We start from the raw sequence: 19,584 nt of genomic DNA, 5'->3' as shown, positions 1-19,584 counted from the left end.
AAATTCTCAGGCCCACCCCAGACCCACTGAATCAGAAACTCTGGGGACAGTGCCAAGAAATTGGTGTTTTAAAACACACTTCAAATGAGTCTGATGTGCACTGAAATTTAAGAATCGTTGAACTAGAGGGTCTGTGAATTTCTCATTAGGACAGAGGTTAATCAATTTTTAAGCTAGAGGTAGGCCCATAAGTAGGAACACCTGTGTAGAGAAGGGTGCAGAAAGCCAGGTAAGAAGATAAAAAAGCTCATTTCCCAGAGTCAGCTAACATTATGCTCAGTATATTGCAAGAAGGTTTCTCTTTTGTGTTTTATTTTCATGTGCTCTTTGAAGAGAGAAAGATTTGATTTAAAAAATGTACATATTGCTAAATGCTTTGAACGTCCTGATAAACATGTTTGTTTGGAAAAGCTGGTCCTCTGAAAATGGCTGTCTTCATTTCTATGAAAAAGCATGAGTAAGATTATGTTGAAGACAGGACTTGGATCACTTTTGTCCCACCCAAGGAGAGCAGCTTAGTAAACACCAGAGTTCAAGCCTCAGCTCTCCACCAGGCGGTGCCTAGAACAAACAGACAAATGCTAGAGCTTTCTTTCCTGATCAGCTTTCTGGAGGAGCTGCAGGGATATACTAACTAATCCTAAGCACAAACAGGGCTTGGTCTTCTCTAAACTAGGTATTTTCTTCTTCCCACTTAGCCAGGTGCCATTGAGACCGCCATGGAAGACTTGAAAGGCCACATAGTCAAGACCTCTGGAGAGACAATTCAAGGCTTCTGGCTCTTGACAGAGTGAGTAGTGATGGCTAAGTGAAGGGCAATGGAAATCTAGCATTTTCCTTGACACTACTATAACAGAATAGGAGATGGGTCTGTGGAAGAATTTCTTCTGGTTCCTGTGTAAGATAATTGATTGACATATCCAGTTAGTGAGCAAAGTTTCTTGGTGCCCCATGGCTGCTAGTATGACCAGATTCAACTTCTACAACTGTTTTCTGGGATAGTCGCTTCCCTCAACCATTACTATGACTACCTTAAGTGAGGCGCTCATCATTGCTCTCAAGGACTATTGCTTTAGCCTCCTAACTGATCCCTCTGGTTCCAATCTCTGTCTCTTACAAGCACTCTCCCTCTAACCACATCAGGCTACTAACCATCCCACTTGGGGTACAATGAAAAGGAAGGTTAGGAAAGAGAATGAATGAAGTCAACATATACAGTTTGAATTTTATTTTATAAAATAACATGAGCAGAAAAACCAGGAAAATCATGCAGGATAGAGAAGACAGGCCACCTGTCCAGAGTTAGGATAAAAATCAAGTCTAATGCTTTTTGCTTTAATAACTGCCTCCTTCATCTCTAAGGTTTTTCTTAGCTATAAGGGCTTTCATTGCAAATGACACCATGAAGATGGTCACCTTTCTGGCCTGCCCTGAAACTCTAGTGTCTGTGAGACGTTGTCTTCACCCACCAGGAGAATATTAGGAATGCCATTGTCTTTACAACGCAAGTAAAATATTCACAGAAGGAAGAGAGGCACCCTTTTATTTCTATAGAACCCATAATATTAAAGAGAGAATGCAATTAGAACTTCATTTCAGATACTTAATCAGTTCAGTAAGTTTTCTGGCTTGGTAACGTGATCACCAACAGTTCCAGCATAAATTCCTATGATTCTTCAGTAATACCTATACTCTGAGTGAAGAATCATTTAATCTTTCTCCACTGGGCAGGACATCTTCTTTGACTAAGTTTCAGGAGGGCAACACTTGAATGTTTAACCATCTAGGCCAGCACAACAACTCCTTCAATCAATGAAATGTAGAACCAGCTCAGCTGTGAGTCCGTCTGACTGACCACCATGTTATATTATTGTTTCAAATGGGTTCCAAGAATTGAATGAAAATGAACTTTTGAAAACTAACCTGACAATTTCTGAGCATTTGTTTCTTCATCTATAAATGGAGATAATGATATGTATTTGAAGAGTTGTTGTGAGGACCAAGCGAGATAACATTATACAATTCTTAGCAAAGTCCTCAGCAGATAGTGGATTTTCAATAGACGTTAGTACCCCTCTGTTCATGAGTACTAACTATTGGTTAAAAGGCCTGTTTTGGGAAACCCTTGCCTTTATTTCTATCCTATCCACCTCCATTTCTATCATCTCTGGTTACCTCTAATGAACAGGAAAGTCTACAATTTAGGCTTTTCACTAATTCACTTTTACCAACACACATTTCATTCCCCACTTTCCACCTCCCATCTGCAGAGTAAAATTTGACTTGTGCAAATGAAAAGTCTGCCTTGATTAGGACAGATGTCTAGTTAAACTCTGAAGGTCAAATCAAAAGTAAACCCTTACAAATTTTGTTCCAAAAATGCGTCTCACTTATAAGGAAGAACGAGCAAATGTAGTCTTTCCAAATCCAGTAGCAGCTATATTTGAATTCTCAGATAATAGAATCAGTAATTTCCTTAATAGAGCGTATTTTAATTGTTTGGTTTTATTTGTATAGAAGTTTGACTTGTTTTTTTATTTGTCTGAATGTTTTGTTCATTGATTATAAAGGCCTGTAGATAGCAATTGTCCAAAGATAATCAGAGTGTGTGATCTGCATTGAGGCTTAGCATCGTAATTCTGTGTGTTTGATTTAACATCAACTAGAATGACTGGTGAAACCAGTAGTTTTCAGATAAATAGGAACAGCTTTGCCCCGAAGATCCAAGTTTTGCACCCCGTTTTGAACCTAAAGGAAGCTCAAAGAGGTGGTAAGGACTATCTGGCAACCAGTTTTCTATTTCTCTTCTGTTTTTTGGTACCCATTTATATCAAGGATAGCAATGAGGGATGTATCCTGTGTATGTGGAACTTCGAGCAGTCTCACATTTGCTTGTTTGCTGACAGACTGTCTTCCTTTGCACATTGAACCCAGTTCTCCTCTTTAAATGGTAGTTCTTTTGTGTTCTGTTTGGTTTTCCTCTCTGCCAAAATCCTCTTACTCCTCCCCCACCCCCATCAAAAGCTACTTTCAAGAAAAGATCTGATTACAGTCATTTCTACCGTAGTAAAAGTTCATCAGTTTCTTTTCTTTGCTTGTTAAGCCTTACAGCTGGTTCAAACTGCCTTCTTGCCATGGAAAGAGATGCCAGTTGTAAAGAAGATGGTTCAGGCCTCTGGACTAAATGAATAGGCTCCCAGTCACTATGACTGCTTGAGCAGAAGATGGGAGGCTCTTTGTCAAAGGAGGGGTGTGCATAGAGGTTTCGAATGACCTTTCACACTTAAGTCTTTTGTTTGTAGTGCATCAATATAGGGAAAGGTAAAAATAACAAGAGCAAAAACAAACAGAAACCAACCCACCCAAATAACAACAGCACTAAAAAAAAAACTAAATGAAATAAATCTATAAACACACAGGGGGGTACAGAAAGGTGAGAGCCTGGGGCTACTCTGTCCCCTCTCTTCTTTTTTATAATGGAAGGAGACCCATCCATTCAGTTCTTATGAATTACAGGGGCTGTAATATCAACCAACTTCCCCAACCCCACCAACCACACAAGACTCTTTTCAAGCATAATGCTTTTTGTGTGTGACAGAAATGACTGGGCTTTATGCACATCAACTTTCAGCTCCTTTTATGAGATGCTGCTCATCCAACAGTTTAAAGAATGTCTGCTTTCAAATAAGTATTCCAATTTCAGAATGATGGCAGTAAAAACCCTTTTGATGTAGATAGCACATTATAAAGTATCTTCACTTCCGTGAACTTGCTTTAGCTTCATTACAACTTTGCTGGTTTTATGATTCCCATTTTATAAATGAGAAATGGAGACTAGGAAAGATGAAGTGGCCAGATGAAGATCATGTAAGTGATAGAACAAGGAAGATGGACTGCACCCTGTGTTAGCTGGGTTCTGACTCCTTCCCAAGAGTGTAAGGTGTAGGTGTGGGGCGATTAATGAACCCAGCTCAATCTTTTGTCATGGTTGGCCAGACTCCTAGAAGTAGTTGGATATAGGAGGGCAAGGTGGGAACTGTCAAGAGAGGAGACTGGAGAAGTACTTAAGGGCCTCATACATCATGTTTAAGAACTTAGATTCTGTCCCATAGGTGATGGGGAGGCACTGAAGGGTGAGAAAGTGTGACTATATTTATATCTTATAAAGATCACTAAAGGTCCACATCCCTTATCCAAAACCCTCAGGACCAGATGTGAGTCAGATTGAGAATTTTTCAGATTTTAGAGAGGTAAAATAATGCATATGCTGTTTATTTATGCCCCAAATGGATGTCTGGGACAGCCCCCCATAATCAAACACATTAATATTTCTGCAAGGAAACATGTGATATTAAAAATAGAATAAATAAAAACAATAGATGGTCTCATGCTGGTTCTGACCTGGTTTTACCACAAAGTAAGTTTGCACCACAGCTGCCATTTTCAGAAATTTGTTGAATTTGGAATTGTGGATGAGGGTTTGTGACCTGCACATGTTTCAAATGTGAATGATTGGTGAATAGATGGGAGGTTGGGTGACAAGTTAGAAACTTGTGCAACATCAGCGAGTGTCTGATCCAGTGGTGGGCTGGAGCTGGTTCACACTGGCTCATAAGAGGTGAATTTTGAGAGTCAGTTGTTAATTATTAAAATTAAATTATATAAAATTTCACAGCAAATAAGTTAAATTTAAAACAAAGGTAATGTACTCAAAACTCCTCATTTTCTGATTATTTTACTTCATTTTGCTGTTATGTTATGCTGTTGGGGTTATTTATACGCATTGTATTTGGGTAGGGAAAATACTATATGAAGGTGTGCTACCATCTCTTCTCAACCCCACATTCAGTGATGCCATGTTGGGAGCTCGGAACTGGTGGTGCTTACACCATGGAAATTGTCAAACACTACAGATCAGAGCTTGATTTATTGTTTTGTTGATTGTTTAAACTTAAGAAAGTAATGGCAAATATGTTAACAATGCCGATTAAACTTAAAACTGTTCAGTGTCGGGGCCGGCCCGGTGGCGCAAGCGGTTAAGTGCGCGCGCTCCGCTGCGGCGGCCCGGGGTTCGCTGGTTCGGATCCCGGGCGCGCACCGACGCACTGCTTGGCAGGCCATGCTGTGGCGGCGTCCCATATAAAGTGGATGAAGATGGGCACAGATGTTAGCCCAGGGCCGTCTTCCTCAGCAAAAAAAGAGGAGGATTGGCGGATGTTAGCTCAGGGCTGATCTCCTCACAAAAAAAAAAAAAAAAAAAAAACTGTTCAGTGTCTGTGGCTGTTACACTGTAATAGCACACACACAAAAACTGAGGAAATAGTCTTCCAGCATTCAAAAACTATTATCCAATTCAGCAAAAAGTCACCTTTCTCATCTGAATGGATGAAGTCTGGGCAAGTGGCTGAGGAGAGCTTAATGCCAGGCAGATGTCACAAAGTTGCAGAGGGTCTGTGTTCTGGGCACTTGGCTGGGGCAGATGCCACTGGCTGTTCTCACACTGACACTGCTGACCCTCAGCCAAAGCTGGAAATTACAAAAAGCCTCTTCTTCCTGCTATACCCCTCTAGCGCTCTCTACTGCGAAAGCATAACAAGGTGTACAATTTAAAGGAGCAATGCTTACAGAAATTCTGTTGTTTATCATGGAGCATATACCAAAGGGTGCATTGGGAACTGGGAGGCAATAAACCGATACCTGACATAGTTGGGCTGTATGGATCTTTCTGTTCAATAGTCCATGAAGAAGGAGTCCAGGGTAACTCTTGGGCTTTGACCTGGGAAACTGATGGGTTGACTGTGCCATCATTCCAGCTTTAGAAGGAAATGATAACTCTACTTTATTGAGAAACCACCATATGCAAATATTGTAGAAGGAACTTTGTGCACACAATCTCACTTAATTCTCTCAACAACCTTGTCATTCACTTCTTACAGAACTTATTGAGTATATTATTGGGAAAAAATGTGTCTGTGGTGTCCAGAGAGCATCCACATGGAGAGGTTGAATAGATGATTTTACATATGGGTCCAGATACTATCTCCATAAGTGGTTTTTCAAAAGGGACAGTAATCTTGACCTATTTGTTTCTTATAGCCTTGCATTCTATAGAAGCTAAGGACATAAAATAAGATTGTCAGTAACAACATTTTCCAAGGGATGTCACCCGAATTAGTTCAGGTGAGCTGCTTTGTGATGTTCTAAATTTATATAAATACATTATTCAATAAAATTAGAAAAATGGATTTGAAGGTACTTAGGTGGAGGATATGAGCAGGATGGACAGAGAGGCCAAAAGGAGAGCTGGAGAGAGCAACCATCAACTCCAGCTAGATTCCACTTAGCTGAAACCGTTAAGAATACCCTAGGAGACTCCAGTTAGGACCCAGGCCTCCAGCCCAGCCCTTCCAGAATCTTCATATGCCTCTACAGCTATCAAGACAGGATGGTGTTTATCTCAACTTTGTCTCCTCCTCTCACTATCTTTCTTGGCCCTTTCGGGAAAGGACTTTTTAAGAAAATTGTGTGTGCCCTTTTAGAAGTGAACTATTAAGCCAGCACCAGGGAGAACATCTTGACACTTTACGGAGTCTCACAAAGTGTGATATGATGGCAATGAAGTGGCTCTTCAGTAGAATGTACACGAGATGTTTTTCTCTGTGGTGGTTAAGGAGGCAGGAGGAGATGGGATCTTCTCTCCACACACATTAGTGTGAAGTGGTGATGGAGGATTGTTGTTCTTATTCCTCTTATTCCCCAACAAGAAGACTTGCCTCTAGTGGCTGAAATAAAGTAACTCTTGCCCTTCATCTTTGTGGAAAATACCTACAGTATGTTTCATTGTCTACCTTCCCCTAAACCCACCTAGGTTTCTCTCCTAGGACTTTGGTGTAATAAATATGTGAAATCCAATTAACTATCTATGTCGAACATATAGACAGTAGACGAAAGTGAAGTCTAGAGGCAGCCTGGTGTCATAGAAAGAGTCCTAAATTTGGAATCAGAAGACTTGTGTTGGAATCAGAAGATCCTGGATCTGCTATTTACTATCAGTGTAGCTGGGTGAACTTGAGTAGGTTTTGCCATTTTTTTTAAAATTAGTGAATTTGTTTTAATACATTCTTTAGTCCGTTAGAAATTCACTACTCTTGAAAGAAGCACAGCCACTGTTAATTTTGGTATATATCCAGCTTTTCTCCATGCATTTTTTGCCAAAGATTGTTGTGATATCAAGAGATAACATTTATTGAGCACTTAAATTGTACCAAGTGTTGTAAGTGCTTTCCGTGCATTTGCCATTCTATTGTTATAATACATATAATTTTGATGATCTCTAAATGGCATTTCTCTCAGGTTTTTCTTGCATTTTTCCTGGCTTTCGTATAGTTTTTGTAAAGTTACTCAGTCATTCACCATTATTGGACAATTACTTTCCAAACTATCAATGGCTACACAAATTTAAGGGTTTATATTAATCTTTTAAAATTGAAGCACCAAATAAGGGATATTTACCAGTGGGGCACAGTAAGACTTCATGATTGGGAAGAGAAATGAAAATATATAAGGCATTCTCCATTTATTTTTTGGTAAAAATTAATATTTCTATAACACTTTATAGTTTAAAAAGTGCTCTCCTTCATTTAATTTAATCTTCCTAGTAATTGCTGAGGTAGGAAACATTACCTCCAGTTTACAGATGAGGAAATCAAGGCTCAGAAGAGTAACACAGCTCTAAAGTAGCAGAGGTCGGGCTTCAATACATTATGTTGTCCTGACTTTTGCTAAAATAGCCCTTTTGCTATTGTGCAAAGAGTCCACATGTGCTCCTTATTAAATTGTAGCTTGTGAGTCCTCTGGCAGAAATATGTTGGATAAACTCAGAATTCTGTTTCTTGGGCTTGGTGGGTTAAGTGGAAGTGTGCAGAGCATCTCTGCTTAATTTAGAAAGATTCTCCAAAAGAAAATTCTATCCTGGATGTTAAAAGAATGGCATTGTGGGAGAGGAAGGAATGTTCAGGAACAGGCTACTGGGAACTATTTTCCAGGCACAGGGAGCCTCTTTGGAGTGCACGGATTCCCAAAGCAGTACTGCATGTGATCGCTCTCATGTTTGATCCTCAAACAGACCCACGGGAGAAGGCAAGGAGGAACTGTTGGCTTTATTTCACGGATCAAGAAACCCAGAGATTAAATGACCTGTCTAAGGGCAACCACTTATTAAGGGTCACGGGAGGGCTTGACTCCACGGGACCTCTCTCCCAGCCTACTGGTATTCTCACAGCACTGCTCTTGCTGGCTTTTGTGACTTTTCATCTCCCGACACAGCGATCACTGCAGTTTAAATTGGTTAAATGATTCTTGCGCCTGTGTCTGGTTTCTTTGTTGATTGTCTATTGTTTGCAGGAAGGAGGGTCCGAGATTCATTGGACAGGTTCAGAGACCTTTACTCTGTTCCTCTCCAGATCTTTCTCTGCCTTTGCTGTTCATTTGACTTTATTTAGTCTTTTCTCAGAATCAACTGAAAAATCAGATACCTGTAGGGGATGGTGGGTGTCGCTGATGGGCTAAGGCCCAATCATACTTTGCCTTGTCACAGTCTAATTATGTCAGAAGGAGTGCTGAGCTACTTCTGTAATGAAAAATACTGCTACTTATAATTAAACAATAAAAAGACCAAAAAAACCCCCTAGAAATCAGGGATTCCTAATCCTTTTAGTCATGAATAATAAATATACTATGCAAATTAAGTTAACATTCTGAAATATATCTCCTACCCAACCCCATTCATTTTTGCATGCTTCCATCTATTCTAGACTCTTTGCTACTCAAAGTGTGAACTTGGAATCAGCAGCACCAGCATCACCTAGGAACTTAGCAATGCTGATGCTCAGGACCCCCCCAGATGTACCGAACCTAAATCTGTGTTTTCACAGGATCCCCTGTTGATTCCTATATACACTAAAATTTGAGGAGCACTTGTCCAGATCACTCTCATGCTTATAGTCTGAGGATTTCAGTGGGTCATCACTGCTTCCATACTCTTCTGTTGACCCTACACATCATGGACTGAATTTTCCTCTCCAGCCTTATTTACTATTATGCCCCTTTACAAATTCTATCTGTCAGATTGAACTGCTTGCTGTTCCCCAAAGTTCCTGACACAATGCCTTGGCCTTGTGATTGTACTCACCCAATTTGCTCTATTTTGTATTCCTTTATCTGCTTTCTGTTCGTCCAGACCTTTGCTGTCCTTCAGGAATGTTATGTCCATAAAGCCTTTCCACATTAACTCATCCAGAATAATCTTCTCTACCTTCTTTGTGCTCACGTTATGCTACATAGTGTAGTTCATTGTGCACATTGTGAGGGGCGCATTCCTTGAGGCAGGGCCTGATTGTGAGTCCCTTTGTCCAAGCCCGTCTCTGCCCAGCTCCCAGTGCTTAGTACAGTGTCTGGCCCATGGTAGGGGCTCAGAACCTTTCATGGACTTGGCTTGAATTTAATTCTAATAGAGTCATCTACCATTTGAAGCCCTTCACTGACACTAGCAGGGTCTATCCATTGAGTCCTGCCTCCATTTCCCTGGATCTCCAAGCAGCTCAAAGCCCAACGAGACTTCTTCTGTCCCTGGGTGAAAGCACCCGGGCTGAGAAGTGCCTCAAATCTGTCAAGATGTTAATGACCTGTGGCAGGGCTCTGGCAGCAACAAAAGCACCTCTGTTGCCAGATTCCATTTATACTGGGTGGGTGTTTTCGACAACCACTTAATTAAACACATTGCTTTTCTCTATAAATTCCCTGTGGCAGCAGCCTCATCCAGGTAGTTAATGGTCCCTGAGTGACCTGAATTATAGGACAGTGAGGGTATTTAGTTACTGCAGTCACAAATGTACTTGGAAGTGTTTGTTTTCCTAAGACTGCTACCAGTTCAGGAGGAGTCAGAAAGAGCCAAGAAGTGAAAAAAGTCTGAGGCAGCTAAATGCCCAGTTCCATAACTTACTAGCTATGTGATCTTGGTTGTACAAATCTCTTACATCTTCTGGGCCTCAATTTTATTATTTATAAAATGGGAATGTAAAAAGGGTTATTAATTTAAGGTTTAAATTACTTAACATATGTAGAATGCTTACAACAATTTTTGCTACATAGTATGTGCCACATAAGAGTTGACTTTGTTATTATTATTATTTACCCATATTCAGTCTTCATACATTCATTTACATATTTACAGAGATCCTTTCATAAGCCAGACTCCACCCTAAGAGATGAAAATATGGAGGCAAATAAGACAAGATTTCCATCTTCAAGGAGCTCTCAGTCTTGTGGAGAAGGAGGACATGTAAACGAAGTTGTAACAGAGTATGATAAATCCTGATATAAGGTCCTGCAAATGATTCTATGGGAGCACAGAACTCACTGTGTCTGTATTATTGAGTTAGGTGAAGGTGATATCCAGGATTAAAGAATAAAGAGAAATTTCCAAGAAGATATGATGGGAAAGAACATTCCAGGAAGAGGGAAGAATATGTACAGAGTAACAGACACAGGCTCAGTGAACCACAAACAGTTCAGTGTGGCTGGATTATAGTGATCAAGAGCGAGAGAACAAGAAACAAGAGCCAGAAGGGTAGAAAGCAACCGGAAAGTCAAGAATTTTGAATGCCACGCTAAGGAGTTTGGATTATATTTTTTTCTGGAGTCACAAATTGGAGTTCCATAGGCCATTTGAATGCTTTTAGACAGGGTATGTGTTCCCAGTTTGACAACACCTTGCCCTCTGCATTGCCCTATACTGGCCCCTCTTCATTCTTTTGATGCTGTGGTGTGGTGAGCTCTCCCATTCATGAGAGCCAACCATGTGCATCTCTTCCAACTGCATGTCCAGTGACCTCACTTGGTATCTTGAAATCAGTCATGGTTGGAGAATTTATAGCAAAGAAATGAAATCAGGGCATCATCATTATCATTATTATTTTAGAATGTGTTTACCGTTTACGGCATACCACTGCCTGGACGTTTCCTTCAAGACCATTATAGGCATTTCTTTCTTGGGTTACTGAAAGGTATCAAATAGAGTGTTGACATTTTTAGAAAGGCAGTAGGCTCTGGAAATAATTTCCCAATAATGTAAACTTAATCTTGATTATTTAGAGGCCTGCCAATGTATGTTTTATTAAAGAAAATAAATAAGAACTCAATCTTAATATTGAGTCTATCAACACATTTAGGCCACTACAGCTGTTATAAAAACAACTATTATAGACTCTTATGAATAAATGTGCTGTCTGATTCACAAACGGTAAATTGTCTTCATTCTATGGGGTCCCTAGGTTGTCTCAAAATGCCTTATTATAAGGAAGATGGAGTTGTCTAGGAGGAGTAATCAATGTGAAGAGGAGGGAGCCTCTGCTTCCAATGGTTTGTTTAGTAGAAAGAACTACAAAGTTTAACTGAACTGCTGTGCTTTGTGACTTAGTGAAAATAAAGACTCATGAGCAAAGAAAATTACCAGGGACAGAGAGGGAATTGTATAATGATAAAAGGGTCAATCCACCAAGAAGACAGAGCAATCCTAAATGTGTAGGCACCAAACAAAAGAGCTACAAAATATGTGAAATAAAAACTGATAGAACTGAAATGAGAAATAGATAAATCCATGATTATATTTGGAGACTTAACACCATTCTTTCAATAATTGATATGACACATAGGCAGTAAGTCAGCAAGGATTTAGAAGAACTCAATGACACCAAAAGGATCCAATTAACATTTATGGAGCACTCTATCCAGTAATAGAAGAATACACATTTTTTTGAGCATCTGCAGAACGTATACCAAGATCCAACATATCCTGAGCCACAACACAAACCTCACCAAATTTAAAAGAATTGAAATCATTCAGAGGCCGACCCCGTGGCTTAACGGTTAAGTGCGCGCGCTCCATTACTGGCAGCCCAGGTTCGGATCCCAGGTGCACCGCTTCTCCAGCCACGCTGAGGCCGCGTCCCACATACAGCAACTAGAAGGATGTGCAACTATGACATACAACTATCTACTGGAGCTTTGGGGGAGAAAACAAAGGAGGAGGATTGGCAATAGATGTTATCTCAGAGCCAGTCTTCCTCAGCAAGAAGAGGAGGATTAGCATGGATGTTAGCTCAGGGCTGATCTTCCTCACAAAAAAATAAAAATAAAAAAAAGAAATCATACAGAGTATGTTCTCTGACTACAATGAAATCAAACAAGAAATCAATAACAGAAAGATAACAGGAAAATCTCTAAACCCTTGGAAACAAAACAACATACTTATAAAGAATCCAGGGGTCAAAGAAGAAGTTTCAAAGGAAATAAAAAAGTATAATGAACTGAATGCAAATAAAAATACAATATATCAAAATTCTAGGATACAGCTAAAGTAGTCCTGAGAAAGAAATTTGTAGTACTGAAAGAAAAGCCTTCAAATCAATTGAGGAAAAGTCTTAAATCAATAATTTAAGCTCCTGCTTCAAGAAACTGGAAAAAGAAGAGCAAACCCACCCAAAGTGAGCAGAAGGAGGTAAATAATAAAGATAAGAGTAGAAATCAGTGGAAAAAAAAAAAAACCCAAAACAATAGAGAAAGTTAATGAAGCAAAATGCTGGTCCTCTGAAAAGTTCAATAAAATTGACAAACTTTTAGCAAGGCTGACAAAGACAAAAAGAGAGAAGACACAAATTCTGAATGTTAGGACTCACACAGGCGATATCGCTACGGACCCTGCAAACAACAAAGAGATGATAAGTGATTACAGCTAACAGCTCTACACACATAAATTTGACAACTTAGATGAAATGGACCAATTCTTCAAAACACACAAACTACAACAACTCACCCAATATGAAATAGATAGTTTGAATAGACCTATAACAATTAGGAAATTGCATTTGTAATCAAAACCTCCCAAAAGAGAAATCTCCAGGTCCAGATGGTTTCTCTGGAGAATTCCATTAAATGTTTAGAGAAGAATGAACACTAATTTGCATAATCTTTTCCAGAAAATAGAAGAGGAGGGAACACTTCCCAGCTCATTCTATGAAGCCAGTATTAACCTGATACTAAATCCAGAAAAAGACATTACAAAAATAAAACTACAAACCAATATCCCTCATGAATATAATTGCAAAAATTCTTAACAAAATGTCAGAAAATAGAATTCAGCAGTATAGAAAAATAATTATATACCATGACCAAGTGGGGTTTATGCCAGTGATGCAAGTCTGGTTCAGTATTGGAAAATTAATCAGTGTAATCCACCATATTAACAGGCCAGAGAAGAAAAATTACATGATCAGATCAATTGACGCTGAGAAAGCATTTGACAAATTTCAACACACCCATTCATGATAAAAACTCTCAGGAAAATAACAGAGGGGGCACTTTTACAATTTAATAAAAAACATCTACATAAAACATACAGTTAACATCATGCTATTCGGAAAAGATCAGATTTCCCCCTAAGATCAGGAACAAGGCAAAGGTGTACACTTTCACTACCACTATTCAATATAGTACTGGAAGTTTTAGCCAGCACAATAAGTCAAGAAAAGAAAATAAAAGGCATACAGATCAGATAGAAGGAAATAAAGACTGTCTCTAATTGTAGATGGCATGGTAGTCTTTGTAGAAAATTCCAAAGAATCTACAAAAAAATTCTCAGAACTAACAAATGAGTTTAGCAGGGTTTCAGGGTACAAGATCAACATATAAAAATCAATTGTATTTCTATACACTAGCATTAAAGAAGTAAAAATAAATTAAAAATACAATAACATTTATAATCACTCATGAAAGAAATACTTAGGTGTAGATCTAATAAAATATGCATAGGACTTGCATGCAGAAAGCTACAGAATGCTAAAGAAAGAAATCAAATAAGATCTAAATAAATGAAGAGACATACCGTGTTCATGGATTGGAAGACCCCATATAGTAAAGATGTCAATTCTCCACAAATTTGACGTATCGGTTTACATAATTCCTTTCAAAATCTCAGCAAGATGTTTTGTAGGTGCAGGCAAGATTATTCTAAAATTTTTATGGAAAGACAAAGGAATTAGAATAGCTAAAATAATTCTGAAAAATAGCAATAAAGTATACCTCACGGGCAATTCCTGTTTTCTACTGGGTAACTTCAGGCCCTGGCCATAGCTGATTGGACAAAGAGGGGCTAATCCATTAGCTGGCCTGTGACGCAAAAAGAAAGCTCAAAGGAATGACTTGGACGAAAAGAATTCCCTGTCTGGAGAATTTGAACTGGGAGACACAGAGTTACAGAAGCCAGTTAGCTATGAGAGCGGATCTGAAAATTCATGTATAGTCAAGACAAAGGAAACAATTAAAGGTCATAGGCTAGATGGAATTAAAGAGAAATGAACATTGGCAGTGAGCAGAGAGAGCACACCAGTCAAGAGGAGACAGGTGAGATGTGTAGAGAGACACACAGAAATTGTGATCGAGACAGCCTCTGAGAAAGTAACTTTTGTTCCTGTGACTTTCCAGGTTTCATAAAGCCCAGCTGAGCATGGTTCCTGTTCTTGGATTTTTGTGGGATTCCTCAGAGTATTTTTATAACACATCTCCTTTTCTTGGGCTTGCCTGATCTGGGCTGTGTCTCCTATACCCAGAGATCTGTAACTAACAGTACAGTAAGCAGACATGTCTCCCGTTTTAAAAAAATACAACAATGGAGGTGGCAAAATGTGAACATTTGTTGTATCTTGTCCCTCTGTTCTCCCCTCTCTGCCGCCTCCTCAAAATTAGTCCTTGTTCTCCTGCCAGCTTCCTTGGCTTCTGATCAAGTGAGTTCCCTGCAGTGAATTCAGGGGAGGAGAGAGCCACTCAGGGGGTGGGCCCCTGGTTAGCTCCTGGTGTGCTGTGGAGGACTTGAGCTATTCAACAGCTATTCAGTCATTTTGTGGGAAAGAGAGAAGGATGGGGTGTGCCCAGAGTCTTGTCTTTTGTGTAGCTTTTAAAATATCCTCTTTCTGATGGTATTGTGGTAGAAAGAGCGAAGTTGCCTAGCAGCATAGGAAAATAAGTGGGAGAAGCAGCTAGATGGAACATATATGGTCTGGGCTGGGGGTCAGAAGAGCTCGATTCTGGCCTTGGCTTTGTTACTTAGTACTAGATAGGAGTCACTTTATTGAGGCTTGGTTCCTCCAACTGTAAAATGGAGGATAATAACCATTTAATATGAAAAACATTCCTAAATTGCAAAGAAACTGTGGTTGTTCCAGCCTGTGATCTGGCTTCTGCTTAAATCTCCTCCACTCTCCTCCTGGCTCTTTTTGCTTTGGTCCACCCTGGCTTCCTTGCTGTTTTATGAAACATGATGGGTCCCATTTCGAGGCCTTTGCACTAGCTCTTCACTCTCCTAGATACTATTCCTACAGGTATTCACCTGTCTCCCTTTTGTCTAGGTCTCTATATTTATGTGTCTGTTTCTTTTTGTCTGTGTCTTCTCCTAAAACAGGGGCTTGTTTCGTTCACCACTATACCACTACAGCCTGGAGTATAATAATTGCTCAATAAATATTTGTTGGATCATTATGTGGGATTATTTCTGGACCGATTTCCAGGTATTGGTTCTTTAAAGAAATACCTTCCTAATGCCACATAGAGAGAAGTTGTTCAATTGCAAATCAATGACTTGACTTTGAGCAATAATCCTTAGCTGCTGCTCTGTGACTTCTGACTTGGGCTTATATTTGAGTCCGCTGTTGTCTTCTCTGGCTAGAGTATCTAAAGGAATGTGACATGACTCCTGCAATCGACACTCTAATGTGTTTCCTGTGGGTCTTTGTTTCAACTACTCCTGGTCCTTATCTTCTAAGGGCTCCCACAGCAGCCATCTACAAAGGAAGTTTCACATACAGTGCATAGTCTATATTTTAAGTTAGAGTAACTCAAATATAACGTTCAATATAATGAAAATGCACCCAGCTGTGTCAGACAAACAAACAGGTAAACAGGCAGACACTTGTCTTATATATATGAAATTAATGACCGCCGTTTTAATTTTTAGGAAATCAAAATAGAAACATTTTGTATTTCTGAAAACTGTGATAGGTTTGAGGAGTTCTCTTTAAGTGGATTTGCTTCAATCACTCATTCATTAATTTATTTGTTAATTCAATAAATGTTGCACAAGTGTTTAAAGGGGTTTTAAAGGAGTTCATCATCATCATCGTCATCATCATCATCATATTAATAGCCAACAATAACTGAGTATTTTGTGTGTGCTTTGTATTTTAATAAGTGTTCTATATGCACTATCTCTTAAATTCACAACAACCCTATGAGGTATGTACTATTATTATTTTCATTTTGGAGATGTGAAAAATGAATTTTAGAAATGATAAGTAACTTTTGCAAGATCTTACATCTGGGAAGGGGCAGAGCTGCGTCTCCAACCCCAGGCCTCTGTGATAGGTCCCACCACTGCTCAGGAATCTAGCACTTTAAGTGTAAAATGAAGTGAAGACTCATTTGTAGAGTCTTGACAAAACTGCTGGTCAAGTGCAGTTTGTCTTCAGGGAAGGGACATAAAAAAAGAAATTAACATTCCCAAAGCAGTTTCTCTGTGCCAGGACCACGCTGGGACTATGACATGCTATAGTGATGCTCTCTGATCTTAGTTATCCTGGCTGGGGGAATAAGAAGCAGAAGTGGTTCATTCCTAGAGTTTAGAGAACTTTTGATAAAGTGAGGGTGTCAGGATTAATTATTTGGATTGGACAAGCACTCCTTGGAAATACTCTGAGGCATTCCAATTTGAAATGTCGGGTAAATCCACTAATTTTCCAGTGCCACCTAAAGATTCTTTGGGTCTAAGCTGAAAGAGGTCCCATCGGGGTGGCTGAAAGCTTTAGAAATGACTCAAATTTCTGTATCAGCTCCAGAAAATGCCCTGGTCTTTCAAAACCTTGGTTCTGCATCTGGATAGCTTTTATTTATTTTTTATATTTTTACATTTTAATTTATTTTTTATTGAGGTAACATTGGTTTATAACATTATATAAATTTCAGGTGTACATCATTATATTTGATTTCTGTGTGGACTACATCACAGTCACCACCCAAAGTCTAATTGCCATCTGTCACGGTACACATGTGTCTTTTTATCTCTTTCACCTTCCCTCTTTCCCTTTCCCCTCTGGTAACCACCAATCTATTTTCTATATCCATGTGTGTGTTTGTTGTTTTTGTTGTTGTTTATCTTCCACATATGAGTGAAATCATATGGTATTTGACTTTCTGCATCTGACTTATTTCGTTTAACATAATACCCTCAAGGTCCATCTGTGTTGTCACAAATGGGAAAGTTTCATCTTTTTTATGGCTGAGTAGTAGTCCCTTGTGTATATATACCACATCTTTATCCATTCATCCATTGACGGCTACTTAGGTTGTTTCCAAGTCTTGACTATTGTGAAATAATGCTGCAATGAACATACAGGTGCATATATCTTTTTGAATTAGTGTTTTTGTGTTCTTTGGTTAAATACCGAGAAGCGGAAGAGCTGGATCATATGATGGTTCCATTCTTAATTTTTTGAGGAATCTCCATGCTGTTTTCCATAGTGGCTGCACCAGTTTGCATTCCCACCAGCAGTGTAGGAGGGTTCCCTTTTCTCCACATCCTCTCCAACACTTTTTATTTCTTGTCTTTTTAATAATAGCCATTCTGACAGGTCTGAGATGATATCTCATTGTAGTTTTGATTTGCATTTCCCTTATACTTAGTAATGTTGAACATCTTTTCACGTGCCTGTTAGCCATCTGTATATCTGCTTTTGAAAAATGTCTGTTCATATCTTCTGCCCATTTTTTAATCAGGTTGTTTGTTTTTTTCTGTTGTTGAGTTGTATGAGTTCTTTATATATTTTAGACATTAAGCTCTTATCAGATATAAAAGGATATAAATGCCTGGGATCCCATCTCAGCAATCTTGAATGAGAAACTTCATGGGTGCTATCCTCCTTTTTTAGAGTAATTCTATTTCGATGGTTTTCATTTACATACTGTGTGAACACGTTTCATCTAAGTCATCCCGAACGTGTCCCTGTACGTGTTCACACGTGCAACTCCATCTGTCTAAAATTAATTACTCTGCCTTCTGCATCAAGCTGTCTCCTGCTCATCCTTCAAAACCTTCCAGCACACTTCACCTAGAGCCTTAGGTGATTTTAGATGTCTTTCTGCAAAGCAAAGTGTTTAGTTAAAATCATGGGCTCTGGAGGCAGACTCCCTCAGTTTGAATTGCAGTTCTAGAACTTCAGACTGTAAGACTTTGGGCAAGTTATTTAACTTTTTTATGCTTTATTTGCTCATCTGTAAAATGGGGATAGTGACACTACCTTCCTTACAGGGTTGCTGTGAGCATAAATGAAGTAATCCATATGAAGCACTTAAAGCAAAAACTCATACAAACTAAGAACTAAATAAATGTTAACCATTAATTGAGATTTCCATAGATAGTATACAAATTTCCATCTTATTATTTATCACTCTATACCATGATATTTGATGTACTTATCTTCTCCCACATTAGATGACAAGCTTCTTAAGGACAGAGACAATTGTAGAGGACCTTATAGTCTGAGCACCTATACAATGTCTTCGATATAGTACAGATATTTGCAATATTTATTGATTACATGGAGAGATTTCATTACCTTCCCAGTGGAAGGTGGTTTGGTAAAGTAGAGAGGTCAAGGGTTTAAAGTGAAACATACCTTGGGTGAATCTTGGCTATGTTACTTAGAACAAGTTAACCTCCTGTATTAGTCAGTTCGGGCTGCTGTACCAAAATACTGTAGACTTGGCAGCTTAAACAACAGACATTTATTTCTCACAGTTCTGGAAGCTTGGAAGTCCAAAATCAAGATGCCTATAGATTCAGTCCTTGGTGAGGGCTCTCTTCCTGGCTCACCTTCTCACTGTGTTTTCACATGCTGGAGGGAGGAAGCTCTGGTGTCTCTTCTTCTTCTTTTAAGGGCACTAATCCCATCATGGAAGCTCCGCCCTCATAACCTCGTTGAAACCTAATCACCTCCCAAAGGCCCCACCTTTTAGTACCATCACATTGTGGTGTTAGGGTTTTAACATATGAATTTTGAGGGGAAACAAACGATCAGTCCATAACACCTCCTTGAGCCTCAGTTTCCTCACCTGTATTCATCAGGATTGTTTGGTGAAGATTAAAAGAAGTTACACGTACATAGCATCTGGCAAAATACCTGATCCACAGAAGACCCCCAATCGATAGAGGCATCTGTTATTACAGTCTAAGAAAAATGCATGGCAGAATTATTCATAAGTGCAGGGGGCCAGCCTGGTGGCGCAAGCTGTTAAGTGCGTGTGCTCTGCTGCCTCGGCTCGGGGTTCACCAGTTCGGATCCCGGGCGAGCACCGATGCACCGCTTGTCAAGCCATGCTGTGGCGGCGTCCCATATAAAGTGGTGGAAGATGGGCACAGATGTTAGCCCAGCGCCAGTCTTCCTCAGCAAAAAGAGGAGGATTGGCAGATGTTAGCTCAGGGCC

The 19,584-nt window shown here is 39.4% G+C and overlaps 1 protein-coding gene across 1 annotated transcript in view; it reads left to right on the top strand.

The window, feature by feature from the left end:
* Positions 1-19,584, top strand: part of TPRG1 (tumor protein p63 regulated 1) — a 106,434-nt gene that overhangs the window by 8,653 nt on the left and 78,197 nt on the right. Inside the window, exon 2 of the mRNA XM_004424581.3 lies at positions 699-790. Within this exon, the coding sequence (XP_004424638.1) occupies positions 699-790 (92 nt within the window). The remainder of the gene's footprint in view (positions 1-698; positions 791-19,584) is intronic.

The sequence above is a fragment of the Ceratotherium simum genome, chromosome 15 (genome assembly GCF_057802395.1).
Source record: "Ceratotherium simum simum isolate JZ-2026a chromosome 15, ASM5780239v1, whole genome shotgun sequence".
Lineage (NCBI taxonomy): Eukaryota > Metazoa > Chordata > Mammalia > Perissodactyla > Rhinocerotidae > Ceratotherium > Ceratotherium simum.
This window is presented reverse-complemented; position numbering and strand designations above follow the sequence as displayed.